At 39.1% G+C, this 15,437-nt stretch overlaps 1 protein-coding gene across 5 annotated transcripts in view; it reads right to left on the reverse strand.

Moving 5' to 3' along the window:
- Positions 1-15,437, reverse strand: part of BTR1L (binding to TOMV RNA 1L (long form)) — a 69,016-nt gene that overhangs the window by 7,871 nt on the left and 45,708 nt on the right. For 4 of the 5 annotated variants that reach the window (XM_077365210.1, XM_077365208.1, XM_077365206.1 and 1 more), the window contains one exon: positions 15,156-15,280. In XM_077365210.1, the coding sequence (XP_077221325.1) occupies positions 15,156-15,280 (125 nt within the window). The remainder of the gene's footprint in view (positions 1-15,155; positions 15,281-15,437) is intronic. The other variant, XM_077365207.1, reaches the window with a different exon arrangement.

Raw genomic sequence — 15,437 nt, forward strand, 5'->3', positions numbered from 1 at the left:
GAGAATCTAAGTCTCACCCGTATTCAAAATGGGAGACCAAGGTTGGAGGGACAAAAGGTAACCTCCCAAGGTGTCGCCCCCCATTCGGAGAATGGAGGTAGCTTGACGTTGGGAATCAAAGGGAAAAAGAACCGATAAAGGGCCCAAGCAAAAAGGTTTGCTAAGCTGTGGCAGAGCCCACTGTCGTTTAGCCCAAGACCCGATTTCTTCCGGTAGGACTTTGTTTCTCAGGGTGCCAATCAAGCAATTTTTCATAAAGTTTTTCCTCTCATTAATCACTTCAGTATGAATAGATATTATGGGGTTACCATCCTTAGAGGGTTCCGGGATGGTTTGGTGAGGCATCTTCGGGATCCATACTTGTCCAGAAACCGTCTTTCTGCCGATATCAGCGGGTTTCCTGTTTTTCGGCTCCAAACATTTTCTACAGACACGCCTAGTGCCAAAATTATATTAGCTGCACTTAGAACACCTCTAGTCACTTGCATTATGAGTTGAAACAAATTGTTGTCCGCGAGCAAAGCCATTTCTGAGGTAAGGACGGCGAGTCAATAAATCCAAATCTTCTTGACTTCCAATCGATCGGGGGAAAGATCTGGGGGGCCACGAGGGGTTATCGCTATTTCCCCTTTGGCCCAGAACTATCAAGGAAATCCGGCAATAACTGTTAAAAACCCCCAATCGAAGAAAACACTTCCTGGGGAGTATCCACTATCGAGTAAATCCAGAAAGGTCAGGGATGCCCAATCCAGGCTGGTGCCACAAATACAGTGATTTGAACTAGTATCAAATTCTGCCTGGGGGTTAAAACGTCGACGACTAAAAAAGTCTCTAACCGACATCTGCACATTCATCCCTCACGCTCTTCTAATGCACCTTCCTTTTTGCCTTCACTCAACACTTTTTTTCAGACTAAAGAATCAGATCATAAAGTGGAAGGTTTTGCCATAACAGAGCTTCCTGTTATGAGGTAAGTTCACATGGATGAGGTAAGTTCACTCGACCATTTCCACCTCTCCAAAATGCGAAGAAGCATTCTCAAAACCCACACCAAAAACTAGTCTAAATTAATCTCGAATCCCTCTTGCCACATTCAGATAAAGAGCAAGTTAGGCAGTCCCTCATCTTTCCAATATTTTTTTTCTAAAACTTTTAAAAGATATCATTCAAAAAGACAATAAACCTTCTAGTAAATCTATGAAAATACAACAAAAATACCCCTTAAAGTGAGATTTGCCTAATGGTGCCGGTCTCGACCCAACGTGATGATTCTTCATACAGATGTTGGTGCTAGTCATGCAGTTGCACGGCCCTTCAGAGGGTTCCCCACTCCACTCCTAGAAAGCAGATCTCCTCCAGAGTTCTACCATTCAGAGAGAGAGAGAGAGAGAGAGAGAGAGAGAGAGAGTTCTTGAGATGAATCTCTACAGTAAAATCCTAAAAGTGCAACTGATGATAAAGTCCTAGAAGTTGAAAACCTAGCGTGTGTTCTGATGCCAAGTTGAAGATAAGGGAAGAAGGGAAAGAGACAGAGAACAAAATCATGACTCACTATAGACAACTCTCATTGTGATTTCATTTCTCTTAATTTAGGTACAAAATTACAATTATGCCCCTTGAGTGGTAAACATAAAGAAATTATTGAGAAAGGTAATTGAATTAATACAACAAAGATTTGATGCGACATCAGAAGCAAAGATTGCCCTATATATAGAACAACTCTAGTTACATCTTATTAAGCCCATAGCTTTAAAACTCCCCCGCATCCATGTCGACTCTCCCGAGTCGACTCCCTTTTTGCCTTGGCCGTGTTCAGCGTTGGGCCGCATCCACGTTCGTTTTGCCTTACAGAGTCAATAAAAACTCCTTTGACTCCCGAACTATGACCGCGTCAACCAAGTACTCGGCCGCATCAACCGAGTACTCGACCGCGTCATGCCGAGTCAACTAGGATTTTCTTCGGCCGCATTCCGCGCCGCATCCGCGCTTTTAAACACTAATTTAGCCAATCTATCAATCAACTTGATGGAACTCGTAGGAACATGCTGAAAAGAGAAATCACTACCCTTACACCCTTCCTAGAATTTCATCGATAAACTTTGCCAACCTCGAAAGGCCAATGCTAACTCCCCTTACCTATAAAATGACATTGGATAAGTCACCTTACACCACTAACCGACCACTATCCCTTGAGCAGCACCTAGAAAACTTTGAAAGTGTAAGCCAAATAAGGCATCTTAAGAGTCAATGGGTGTTCATGTGGGATTCTGACATAATAAGGAGCCAAGGTTGTTACATCAAAAGGCTGGGCAAGCAAGCATAAAAAAAATATTCTCATTCATCCATAAAATAATGGTCATAGGCCAGCAATATACTTTGACTCTCCATTCTTGACTTGCGTAGGGAATCTCCTTCCCAAATTAGAAACCAACACCTACTTAAGACAATATAACGACAAATTGAAATAGGAAACTACATAATCAATTTAATCAATTAAAATAGAAACAACTCATAGAAACTAATCCTATCATTAACTCTTCCTAAAATGGCCTTTAATAGAAACTACTCAGAACATTAACTCTCCCTAAAAATAATTCTTAAAGACCTTTTACGAAAATAAAAACTAAACCCAAAATCATGTCATGTGGGTCCTAATGGTTAACAAAAAGCCAATGTCAGGGAAATTGTTCCTTTCGACTGTTTGACCAAAGGTTATGAGTACCAAGTTACCAACATGGCAGCCATGTCATGCCTAGGTGGCTTTGGTGGAGTTCCAAGGTGTATTCCCGCTATAATGTTTCTAACAGATTTTCAAGCTCATTTTTGAAATATTAAATGGAAGAATATGGAAAAGTCATAAACTATGAAGTTGAGCCCTTCGAAATCTGTTTCCAACGAGTATTTGCACACTCAAATTGGCCAAGTGGTTAGAAAGTTATGGCAGTTTTAGTGGACTATGACTGGGTTCCAAAGCTAGTCAAAGTCAGTGAGTTTCAATGCAATTAATGTTATGTTAGTCCCTAAGTTAGCTTGTGGAGGAAGTTGGACGAATTTTCTCTTGTTTTGTTGTCTTTTATTTAAAGGGTTAGAAACCATCTTGGGTGGGGATTTTTGGATTTTGATTAACTTATGTAATTGATGGAATATCAATTGGGTTGAGTTTTACTCCTATTTTCTTCTTCTTCTCTAATTTGTGTTCTTGATTTCTAGATTTCTTCTTCCCTCTTAAGCACCCGCATTATCTAGTATCAGAGCCAATAGTACTCCCTTGGGCTACCTTCGATTTGATTTTCATGGCCGCACGAAGAGGTGAAGGTGTGGTAACCAAATGATGGAAGATTTGAGAGATAAAAGAGATGATGAACTTCAAACACTTTGAAGACAAGTTGAGCAACTTAGCATACGACTTGAACGCCAAGAGGCTTGTAGTGAGCGTGGTGGATAAAGTTGTGGAGGTTCTATTTATGAGTCCGATGTGAATCCCTTAGCCAATACTCATGAGCAGGCTAGGTTGGGAAGGTTCTATCATGATTTCGACAGCGTCAAGATTGATTTGCAGGAATTCCATGTTCGTCTACAACCCGAAGATTTTCTTGAATGGCTTAGCGCCAATGAGAAGTTCTTTGATTACAAAGAGACACCTGAAAGCCAACATGTGAAGCTTGTGACTACAAGGCTTAGTGGCTACGCTTCATCATGGTGGAATAAAGTTCAAGAAATGAGAATCCGCAAAGGAAAGTGTAAGATTTCTTCTTGGGAGAAAATGAAGTCAATGCTTAAGGAGAAATTTCTTCCATTGAATTTTTCTCAATTTAACAACCTACGCCAAGAATCCAAGAGTGTGTTGAACAACACCGAAGAGTTCTACAAACTCATGGCTAATAATGATATTCAAGATGGTGAAGATCAACTTGTGGCAAGGTATATTGATGGTTTGAAGTTTTGTATTTGTGATGAAGTAGAAATGCACCAATCATTGAGCATCAATGCTGCATATCAGCCCTGAAGGTGGAGGCTAAGCTTGCTTGTCGTGGTGCTAAGTAGGTGGATGTTTGTAGTCTCTATCCTTACTCTAAAGGTGAATCTTCACATGTTAGAGGTGCAATGTCAAGGTTCGAGCATTTCAACAAAAATTCTACAAAATCAGCCCCTAAACATCAAGTTGGGAATCAACCCAATCGTCCCAACAACCCAAATGCTTGTTTCAAGTGTGTTCAAGTTGGCCATCATTACAAAGATTGTCCAAAGAGCCAAGTGGTAGCCTTCGGTGGTAAAGAAAATGATGAGGATCTTGTTGATGATTCAAATCAACCCATATATGATGAGAAAGATGACATACAACATGAAGAAATCGAACCTGAAGAAGGAGAGAGTTTGGTGGTTCAAAGAGCACTTACTACACCAAAGGTTGAATTCGATGATGATTGGCTTCGTTCGAATATTTTCAAGACTCAATGCAAATCTCATGACAAGGTTTGAACCATTGTGATCGATGGTATGAGTTGTGAGAACATCGTATCTCATGAAATGGTGAACAAGCTCAAGCTCAAAACCAAACCACAACCAAAGCCCTATCGGATTGCATGATTCAAAAAGGGTAATGAGGTAAAAGTTACTAAGCGATGTTTAGTTTCATTTTCTATGGAAAAGAATTACTATGATCAAGTTTGGTGTGATGTAGTTCCTAACTTCCTATGGATGTGTGATACATACTCTTAGGAAGGCCATGGCAATATGATAGACGTGTCACCCATGATGGCCATAAATATACATACACCTTTCGGATGGGAAAAGTGGAGAATGTTCTTTTACCTAGTAAGGAGGAAAAGACACCAAAATCTTTACAAGAGGGTAGAAATTTTCTCATTTCATCGAAGTTTGCAAAAGAAAGTGAGTAGTGGTATCATATACATGCTAGTGGCGAAAGATTTGGAAAAGTCTTTCAATGTGCCTGGTGAGTTAGAACCTCTCTTGGAGGAATTCAAGGATGTCACACCCGATGAGTTACCCATTGGACTCCCTCCTTTAATAGACATTCAACATCAAATTGATTTGATTCCCGGTCCTAATCTTCCTAACAAGGCTCACTACCGTGTGAGTCTTAACGAGCATGAAGGGTTAAATAGGCAAGTAATGGAGTTGTTGAAGAAAGGTTACATCAAACAAAGCATGAGCCCTAGTGCGGTGCCGGCCTCACTAACTCCAAAGAAAGATGGAACGTGGCGTATGTGTGTGGATAGTCGTGCCATAAACTGAATCACTATCAAATAACGGTTTTCCATTCCAAGAATTGATGATATGTTTGACATGCTTGCAGGTGCAAAGATATTTTCCAAGATTTATCTTAGAAGTGACTACCATCAAATTCAAATCAAGCCGGGTGATAAATGGAAGACCGCTTTCAAGACATATGAAGGCTTATATGAGTGGCAGAAAAGGCAAATCCCTTATGATACACCAGATCTGGCTCGGTTATTGATAGAGTGAATAGATCCGCCATTACTTGAAATCTCTCTTCTGATTCAATGATATGCCATTTGACCTCTCCAATGCTCCAAGTACCTTCATGCAGGTAATGAATTAAGTCATTCGTCCTTTCATTGGAAAGTTTGTTGTTATTTATTTTGATGGCATTCTTATTTATAGTCATGATAAAAGTGAGCACGTAGAGCATTTGAGGGTTGTTCTAACCACTTTGAGAGGTGAAAAACTCTATGTAACCCTCAAAAAGTGTTCTTTCATGACAACTAGCCTAGCTTTCCTAGGCTTTGTATTGACTTCCACAGGGATTGGAGTGGATTATGAGAAGATAAAAATTGTCCAAGAATGGTCCACTCCAAAAAGCTTACAAGAAGTAAGGAGTTTCCATGGATTGGCCTCCTTCTATTGGCGATTCATAAGAAATTTCAGCAATATATCAGCCCCTTTGACAGATTGATGAAGAAAGATGGGTTCAAGTGGACAATAGAGGCCGAAAAGAGTTTTCAACTTATAAAGGACAAGTTATCTAGTGCTCCTGTGCTTGCTTTGCCAGACTTTGAGAAGATGTTTGAGGTTGATTGTGATGCCTCTCATGTGGGCATTGGTGGAGTACTTAGCCAAGAAGGTCATCCCATTGCCTTCTTTAGTGGAAATCTCAATGAAGCAAAGAAGAAGTACCCTATGATGTGGAATTTTATGCCAATGTTCAAGCAATTCAGTATTGGCGATCTTATCTTATTCAAAGGGAGTTTATTTTGAATTCCGATCATGAAGCTCTCAAGCACATAAAAAATGAACGATGCCATAATCGAAGACATGCAATGTGGGTTTCATTCCTACAGGAATATACTTGTGTTAAAGCACAAGAGTGAAAAGTGCAATCAAGTGAGGGATACTCTTAGTAGAAAAGTAGCTCTTCTTAATTCCATGAGTGTGCAACTTGAAGGGTTTGATGCCATTAGAGACATGTATAGTAATGATGAAAACTTTGGTGAAATTTGGAAGCTTTATAAAGAAGGGAAGCATGAAGATTATATTCTTCAAGATGATTTTCTCTTTAAGGGGAGTCGTTTATGCATTCCAAAATGCTCCCTTAGAGAGTGCTATTAAAGAGCTACATTCAGGAGGTTTGGGAGGACATTTTGGAAGAGACAAAACTGTTTTGCTAGTAAAATAGAAGTATTTTTGGCCGATCATTTACCGAGATGTGATGCGTTATGTGAAGAGGTGCCGAATATGCCAAACATGCAAGGGACATACTCAAAACACCGGTACCTACAGTCCACTTCCACTTCCAAATGCTCCATGGGAAGATGTTAGTATGGATTTTGTGGTTGGCTTGCCAAGAACTCAAAGAGGTAATTATTCCATCTTCGTAGTTGTTGATCGCTTCTCTAAAATGGCCCATTTCATTCCTTGCAAAAAGACTATGGATGCGTCCTATGTTGCTAATTTTTATTACAATGAGGTAGTTAGGCATCATGTTGTTCCCAAGTCCATTGTTTCGGATAGGGATACTAAATTCCTTAGTCATTTTTTGAGATACTTGAGGAACAGAATTGGTACTATCTTGATCTATAGTAGTGCCTGTCACCCTCAAACTGATGGACAAACCGAGGAGGTGAATCGAACTTCGGGAAATTTGCTTAGGAGTTTGGTGGCAAAGAGGCCCAAGCAATGGGATATGGTGCTTCCTCAAGCGGAGTTTTCTTATAATTATGTTGTGAATCGTTCTATCGGTAAGAGCCCATTTGAAGTGATCTATGGAAAAACTCCAAAACACTATCTTTATTTTGCACCTATTCTTGATCCATCATTGTCCAATAAGAAGGCGGAAGATTTTGCTACAATCATGACAAAGATTCATGAAGTGAAGAAGAATCTTGAAGAAAATACCGAGAAGTACAAGCAAGCGGCCAATATTCATCGCCGAATAAAAATCTTCAATGAAGTATGATCGTGTGTGGGTTTATTCGAAGAATGAGCGATTTCCATCCGGTTCCTATAACAAGCTCAAAGAGGAGAAGATTGGTCCATGTCGAATTCTCCAGAAAATCAACGACAATGCATACAGGATTGAGCTCCCTCCAAATATCAACACTCACCCAACGTTCAATGTTAAAGACTTGACAACTTATCATGGAGAGCTTGATGAAAACTCGTGGGCGAGTTCTTTCTCACTCGGAGATGATGATGCAATGCCAACATGGCAACCACGTCATGCCTAGGTGGCTTTGGTAGTGTTCCGAGGTGTATTCCCGCTATAATGTTTCTGGCCGATTTTCAAGCCCGTTTTTGGACTATTAAATGGAAGAATCTGAAAAGGTCACAAGCTAGGAAGTTGTAGTCTAGCTGTAGCCCTTTGATAGCCGTTTCCAATGAGTATTTACACACTCAATTTGGCGAAGTGGTTAGAAAGTTATGGCAGTTTTAGTGGACTGTGTTTGTGGGTTCCCAAGCTAGTCAAAGTTAGTGAGTTTCAATACAATTAATGTTATGTTAGTCCTTAAGTTAGCTTGTGGAGGAAGTTGGACGAATTTTTTCTTGTTGTCTTTTAATTAAAGGGTTAGAAACCATCTTGAGTGGGGATTTTGGATTTTGACTATGTAATTGATGGAAAATCAATTGGGTTGAGCTTTGCTCTCATTTTCTTCTTCTTCTCTAAGTTGTGTTCTTGAGTTTTAGGTTTATTCTTCTTCCCTCTGAACCACCCGCATTAAAAGGCCAAATTAGTCAAAAAAGACACTTGCTACTCTCCTTCCTTCCAGAGTAAATTCGCGGCATAATAAGGGGTAGGTACTCCCCAAGTTAGCAAAGCGTGATACGGGGAAAAAAAAGGAAGGGAAAAATCCGAGTTTAAAACGGTTAGAAACTTACCGACTATTCCAGAAGCTTAAGCTGTTGGAGAAGGGCAGTTTTTAATCTTTTATACTTTAACACTCCCCCTCACGTGTGGGCCACTTGGCAAACACGTGGCATATGAGGTCCCACCTTGGGCCGACCATTGCATGTGGATTTTTGACAATTAAGGAGGTTTGAACTCAGGACCTTTGCTCTAATACCATGTTAGAAACTTACCGACTTCTACAAAAGCTTTAAGCTGTTGGAGAAGGGCAATATTTAATTTTTAATTTAACAAATACGGTATTGGCTCAAAAAAAAACATAGTAAAAAAATGGTTGAATACATGAAAACACAAAAAAACGGGTTTAATACAATTAAAATTTTGTCATTGTGCTCGACCGTGGGGGACTTCGATCTGTTGTTGGTTTCATTGATTGGTTGGGGCGTAATGTAGTTGCCACCTAGAACAGTTCGGCGGTGGGCTTGGGTCACGGTAGAAGTCTTTTTCTTCACCATGAAAAGCTTTAGGGGCCGTTTGGATAAGCGGATTTTAGAAACCGGGTATTTTTTTTGAAAACAGTGTAAAAGAGGGTTCATGATCAGGGTGCTGCCGCTGTCCTCGCAGAGTTTCTTGGATTTTAAATGAGAAATTCAGGTTTTAAAAATCTCTTCTGCATCCTAAGATTTCTAAAACTTGGAAATGTGGGAGGATCTGCCACTCTCTTGCTGACAGAAAGAAGGACAAGAAGTCAAAAACTAGTCAAAAACGACGGCTGGTCCGCTTCTTCTCTTGTCTCTTAGCTACAGTTTTGAAGAAAACCTGGATTCTAAAATTCGCGTATCCAAACGGCCCCTTAGTGTTTTTCTTCATGATCGAAAGAGGTGTCAGGGATGGGGGTCGAAATCGCAAGGTCAAAGTTTTTCGCAACATTAACGGAAATGACATTTTCGTGATTTTTCATAATATGGAACTTTTTCAAAAAAAAAATAAAATTGCTTTTAATCTGTAAAACAGGATTATTTCAAAATCTTGACGACATGTGACTGTTATGCAGGCCGCAGTAGTAAATAACTCATTATTATATTCGTGGGCCCCTTTGGATTGTGGCAGTAGTGGCCTCCATCTTAGCCCCAATTCTAGATAAATGATTAGTATATATGTGGGGCTCATTATGTGTTAGGTTCTCTATATAGACTCATTGATATATGTGGGGCCAGTATCATTACTGTATATGTGGGGCCCACTGGCCACAATATATCACTGAAAAGCTAAAGAGCTCATTTTCCTTTTCTAAACAACAACCATTCAAACAAGAGAATTACTTTTTCTTGTTGAATAACATAGCCAAAAGGTTTTCTCATAAAGTGGTGGAAACAAAAACGCTTTCCAAGGAAAGCCCTTCCTGAGAGAAAAGACATTTCACGTCAACCAAACATGCGCGAAGGAAAATGATGATTCCACCCCCTTTTCATTTTATTACTTTAAGATGACCAAGATGAAGACCCAATCTATTATTCAGTAAGTCTGTCAAGGGAAAGATATTTCCACACCCTTTTATCTTTTCTATTTTTTATTTTCTGAATGGCTAGATGTCATTAATAGAAGAAGAAGAATGCACAAAGCCGACCGGACAGGTCGACGAAAAACAACCCAAAGATGAGAAAATACAAAAGAAAAAATAAAACTAAATCCTCATGGAGGAAGAAAATCAAATAACTAGAGCTCTTGCTTCCCTACTCCTTCCCTAGCAAGCATGTCTGCCTCCTCATTTGCAGATCTTTTTACGTGCAGAAAAACTACATCCGCCCCTGCAATGCAATCCCTGATTCCCTCCATCCAACTCGCAAATCTCCAAGGGAAAGACTTGCTTCCCTTCAGCCACCCAATGACGTTAGGAGAGTCTCCCTCCACTACCACCTTAGCCAAGTCAGTAGACTCCACTAACCTAATGCCCTACAAAGTCGCCTTCACTCCCGCCTTATTAGAGTCCGCAAAACCTATGGGACCTGAGAAAGCCCAAATCGTGGCTCCAACCTCGTCTCTAAGGAGATCACCTGTTAAAAAGGTTAGAAAAATCCCGTGCAAAATTGCTACACGTAGCGAAAAATTAAATCGTGTAGAACAAAAAAATTTGCTCTAACCCAGGATTTCTAGGGACTAATTGATTTTTATTGTGATTTAATAAACATGAATATAAATACCTTTACGTAGAAGAGAACTCGTCCACTTGGTCTACTCCTCGAAAATTCGTCGGCGATCTAATCGACGCGAAATCGCAAGTTGAATTGATGGATTTCTTTTGTTGCGTAAAGGATCTTGTGTACAACTCTTTGCTCACTTTATAACATTATCTAAATCAGACTATAATGTGGGAATATGTATTTAGATCAATGGAGCTTGGTTGGATGTTTGTCTTTGATCTAGAAAAGATAAAACTAGTTGATGGAATTGAAGGAGAAGAAGAAGAAAGACTTTGGGGTGTCTCTACCAATTTTCAACATATGGAATTATGGAATAGCTCATAAAAACTCCAGCCATATGTCTTGTATTTATAGAGTTTTCAATTTTCATATGCACAATCCAAAGTTTCTAGAGAAATCTCAAAAAACATGGAAACTAGCCATAATTGGAAGCTCCAATTGGGCAAGCAAGCCACCCCCAATATGGAAACCCTTATGGGACGTCCAAGGGAGCTTGGCTTGCTACCCAAGCAACCCTTGGTTGCCCCATGTGGTTCCCAAATTTCCAATTTTGTTAGTTTCTTCTTTCTTTCTCTATCTCTTTCCAATTTCATCACATGTGTTGCTTTAATTTGAAAAAACAAATCAAGCCATAATATTCTAAATATTTTTTGAATTCCAAATTGACAATGCCACACCACATGGGGCGTGTGGCAATGGGTCCCACCCAAATTCGTCTCATGTCGGTCCACTTATCCAATTCAAATTCCCATTACATTTCACAATGGGTCCCACCCAAATTCGTCTCATGTGGGTCCACTTATCCAATTCAAATTCCCATTGCATTTCACATTTAAATCACAATTAAATTAATGCAATCCAATCCTATCCAATAGGATTAAAGCTCCAATAAAATTTATGATATTCCCAAAATACCCTAATGGTTGATACTTAACCATTTTGGTATTCCCAATGTATCCTATAGTGTATATACACTATATACATTGTGTATATCCTTTCAATGCATCCAATGCCACTAAACTAGTTCGTGTAAGCAACTAAATAAATGTTGGACCTCTATCTAATAGATTATAATAGGTCAATCGAGTAGTGAGTGGGATCGTAGCAGGGATTCAACGGTAGATCCTGCAGAACCCACAAATGGGCCCCACTGCGATTATTGTTCTGTAGCCAATGCTACAATCGCATTGAGTAAGTGGCCTCCATCGAGACGTAACCCTGAAGATAACCGTCAAATCATCATACCCCTAATCACATCAAATGTGCAAGTCATTTCTCCAAGTCCACATCTACCGAGTTGAGTCCCAGGGCTCACTCACGGTATACCTTTCAGTCAAAGCAGTGTTGACCCGCAAATGAATTTGCTAAAACCATTTCAAAACTTATTTTGTGAAATTCTTTTGATATATACTTTATCAAATCCACCTAGCCAGGTATTTTTCTAGGCCTACTGCTTTGACCAAAACCGTAGATGTTATTCTATAAAATAGGTGGAGAATTCCATGTCGGGTATCACTATTGACCTCGAAGGTTTGTCTAACACTCCAGTACTACCCTCTGGTGGCTCTAAGAGAATCACGGTTAGATAGACCAAGAATGAGAGACTCGCTAACAGACCAATATGACCCCTCAGGTCAAAGGACATGTAAAGGGTCCTGTCTGGTAAATAAGGTCAACTATCTCTTGTCCACAAGCTATTCTAAGTGATCCTGTTCAGTACACAATCTCATTGTCGTACCCATTCTATCTTGCTTAGGGTCCGCTACCCGAGTGATTGAGATAAATCACTCCACATCTCGTGCATCTTGGAAAGATAGATGCTAGTTGTATACAGGAGGGTGTCCAACCTCAACCCCAACTAGGAATTATTAAGGTCTGCAAAGAACCGGAATCCCATATCCCCTTGCTCCCTAGGATCTGTCAATCCATGAGCATGGGTTTCCTACTTTGCTACCTAAGGATAAATATGTGTCAATGATAAGTAATATATCACACATATTTAGCTTTTAGTACCCACAATTTGTCATGAAAAGAAACTTTTATTGATTATCATGCGAAATACACTGGGTTTTAGGGCACCTACTCTAACATCACCAACCCTAGAAGGTCCAGGATTACCGAAAGAGATCCATCAAAATTAATTTTGAGACAACTAGGGGCAGAGGGGTCCATTGATAGCCATCCATCTTCACATGATCGCTACTAGAACACACCTCCCTCCGGCCATACCAAAGATCATGAGCTGAAACAAATTTAAAATTGGGGAGGGTTCTAGTCCAAGAGATAGTCAAATGCAATCGCCATAGTGGAAATATGATGAGTGCCTCTTTTCACCCCCTTAAACACTCTAGCATTTATTTTCTTCCATAACAACCAGATCGTATACAACATCCATCAACTGAACGGAAAACACCCACTCCAATCCAGATCTTTGAAGAATCCTACTCCAAACCAGACGGGCGAATTTACAATGCAAAAGGAGATGATCCACTGTCTCCCCTGACTCTATGCAGAGAGCACAATGATCCACAATCAACATGGCCCAGCTCCTGAGATGATTAATGGTGGGAATCTTATCAAGAACCGTCGTCCAGTTGAAAGCACAAACCCTAGGAGGAGTTGGAATGGTCCAAACTCTGGCCGCCTGCCGAAAGCACAAATCCAAATCTTTGTCGTTGGGCTTTGGTTTTTTTAAGCATTTTAATTCCATGCAATCTTATTACTTTTTTTAGATTATTCTAGGTAATTGATTATTTTGCGAAGAATTTGCAGACATAAGAAGTAGATTAAGATACTAATAGTAAGATCATGCTGAATTGAAATGAAAAGGAAGAGATTTTGGGTTTTTGACTCATTTTCACTTGGATTGGTTTTGAAATTGAGATCGACCATGGCTTCCAGAAATTGATGTTTCTATTGGTTTTCTTTATTAATAGTGGTCTGTCTTCTAAGTAATTGATGTTGACCACAAGAATAGTGGTGAAGTAGTAGAGGCAGCCATGTAGGTGGAGACATGAAGAAAGAAGTGACAAAAAGGATGAAACAAAAAGGAATAGCAAATACAAAGAAAAAGGCAATTTTAGCCATTTTAAAACTATAATCGAGAAAAAAAAAGACAAACAAAAGGGGGTGGAAACATCATCATCATTATGTCGCATTCAAAAAAAAAACATCATCAACGTTATGTCAAAGGAAATGCTAATGGAAATTGAGATGCGGGATAGGGTGGAGAAGGCGAGAACTCCAGGCAGGGGACTTAGAGAGCTCAAAGCTCTACAAAAATGATGAGGTGTTCCTCATTCTGTAAGAAGTTTTTTGGTAAAAAGTTTTTTTGGGCTATGGCATCGGGTATGGTCTTTTTGGAATTCCTCGACATAGGAGTTGTCGTAGGAAAAGATCGAAATAGGCAGTGTCGAAGGTTTCTTTTCAAGATCTTCGAGGAAGATCGCAAAAGGTTGTTGGAAGTTCTAATGCTTTGAAGGTGTTCTTTTCAAGAACTTCGAGAAAGATCGCAAAAGTCTGTTGGGAGTTTTCTTATGGGTGTTCTATTCAAGATCTTCAAGGAAGATCGCAAAAGGTCGTTTGGAAGTTCTTATGATTTTTGGTTTGGATGGGGAATGTAAATGGAGATAGATTTTTGGATAGTTCTTTTTTCTTATCTTTTAGGGCTATGGAGCTCTCTCCTTAGCCGTCATACGATGTAATCATGGGGGACTCCTCGTCCCTTATTCGTGTATCTTCCATATGAATTAGTAATATATATATATATATATATATATATATATATATATATATATATATATATATATATATATATATATATATGTGTGTGTGTGTGTGTGTGTGTGTGTGTGTGTGTGTGTGGTTTGAGCCAGCCTTAATAATATTTCTCTTTCTTATTCCTGTATTCGGCACCTTATTTTCATTCATTTTGCTATGTCCACCTAACTCTCTAACTCATGTGGTACCAACCTTTTCAAGAAGGGTAGAGAACATCAATCATCCTTAGCGGGAAGCTTGGTCGAATTTGCACTATATCCAGCAATCGTGTTCTAAGAATCATTCTGGCTTTGCCCTTTCATCTCCATAGCACATTTACATAGGCATATTTGGAAATGCTTAAAGATTGGATAATTAAACACTTTCTATGAATCATTCCGGTTTTGCTTATTCATCTCTTAACTCATTTATAAAGGTACCGGATTATTTGGAAATGAAGAATTAAACACTTCAACAAAGCTCACGATTAGAGTGAAGTTTTGAAAGTATAAACATGTGTTGACCAAAAAAATATCTTAAAAGCAAGGCAACTCATACATTGCATTAAAAATAAGAGAAAAAATCAAATGTACAGTAACATTCTTCTTTTTTATTAAAAAAAAAAATGGGAGTCTGTACAGTAGCATTCTCATAGTAAAGCAATAGAAAACGTACAAATGCAATATTTATGCTGAATTTGTGTAGGACTTGCATACGATGGCAAATTCAGAAATGTGCTGCTCTGAAATGACCGTTTAATAATAAAGGATCTATAGTACCATTCATAAAAAATAATAATAAAGGATCTATACTAAACATTAGAGACCATTACCATGCTAAAAATACAATAGATAAAGAAAAGAATGAACCTTGCTATTCTGAAATTTGCCCCCTGAGCCATTTGATCCAAAGTTTATTGTGTTGTATGGTACTGTTCCAACCGAAGGAAGCACATACCCAACCGGAATACCATGAAAACCGGAAAAAATAACACCTAAAATTCAAATTGACGGAATATTACGAAGCATCAAACATCAAATTTACACTTTCCACATTAAAAACACCAACAACCATATCGAAGGTATATGATACATGAGTGTTCCTTTTTTTCAACAATTACCGCTATGTCAAAATATTAGGAAAAATAAATG

Source organism: Tasmannia lanceolata, unplaced genomic scaffold (assembly GCF_043159265.1).
Source record: "Tasmannia lanceolata isolate RefF3 unplaced genomic scaffold, GAP_Taslan_0.1 ptg000020l, whole genome shotgun sequence".
Taxonomy (NCBI): domain Eukaryota; kingdom Viridiplantae; phylum Streptophyta; class Magnoliopsida; order Canellales; family Winteraceae; genus Tasmannia; species Tasmannia lanceolata.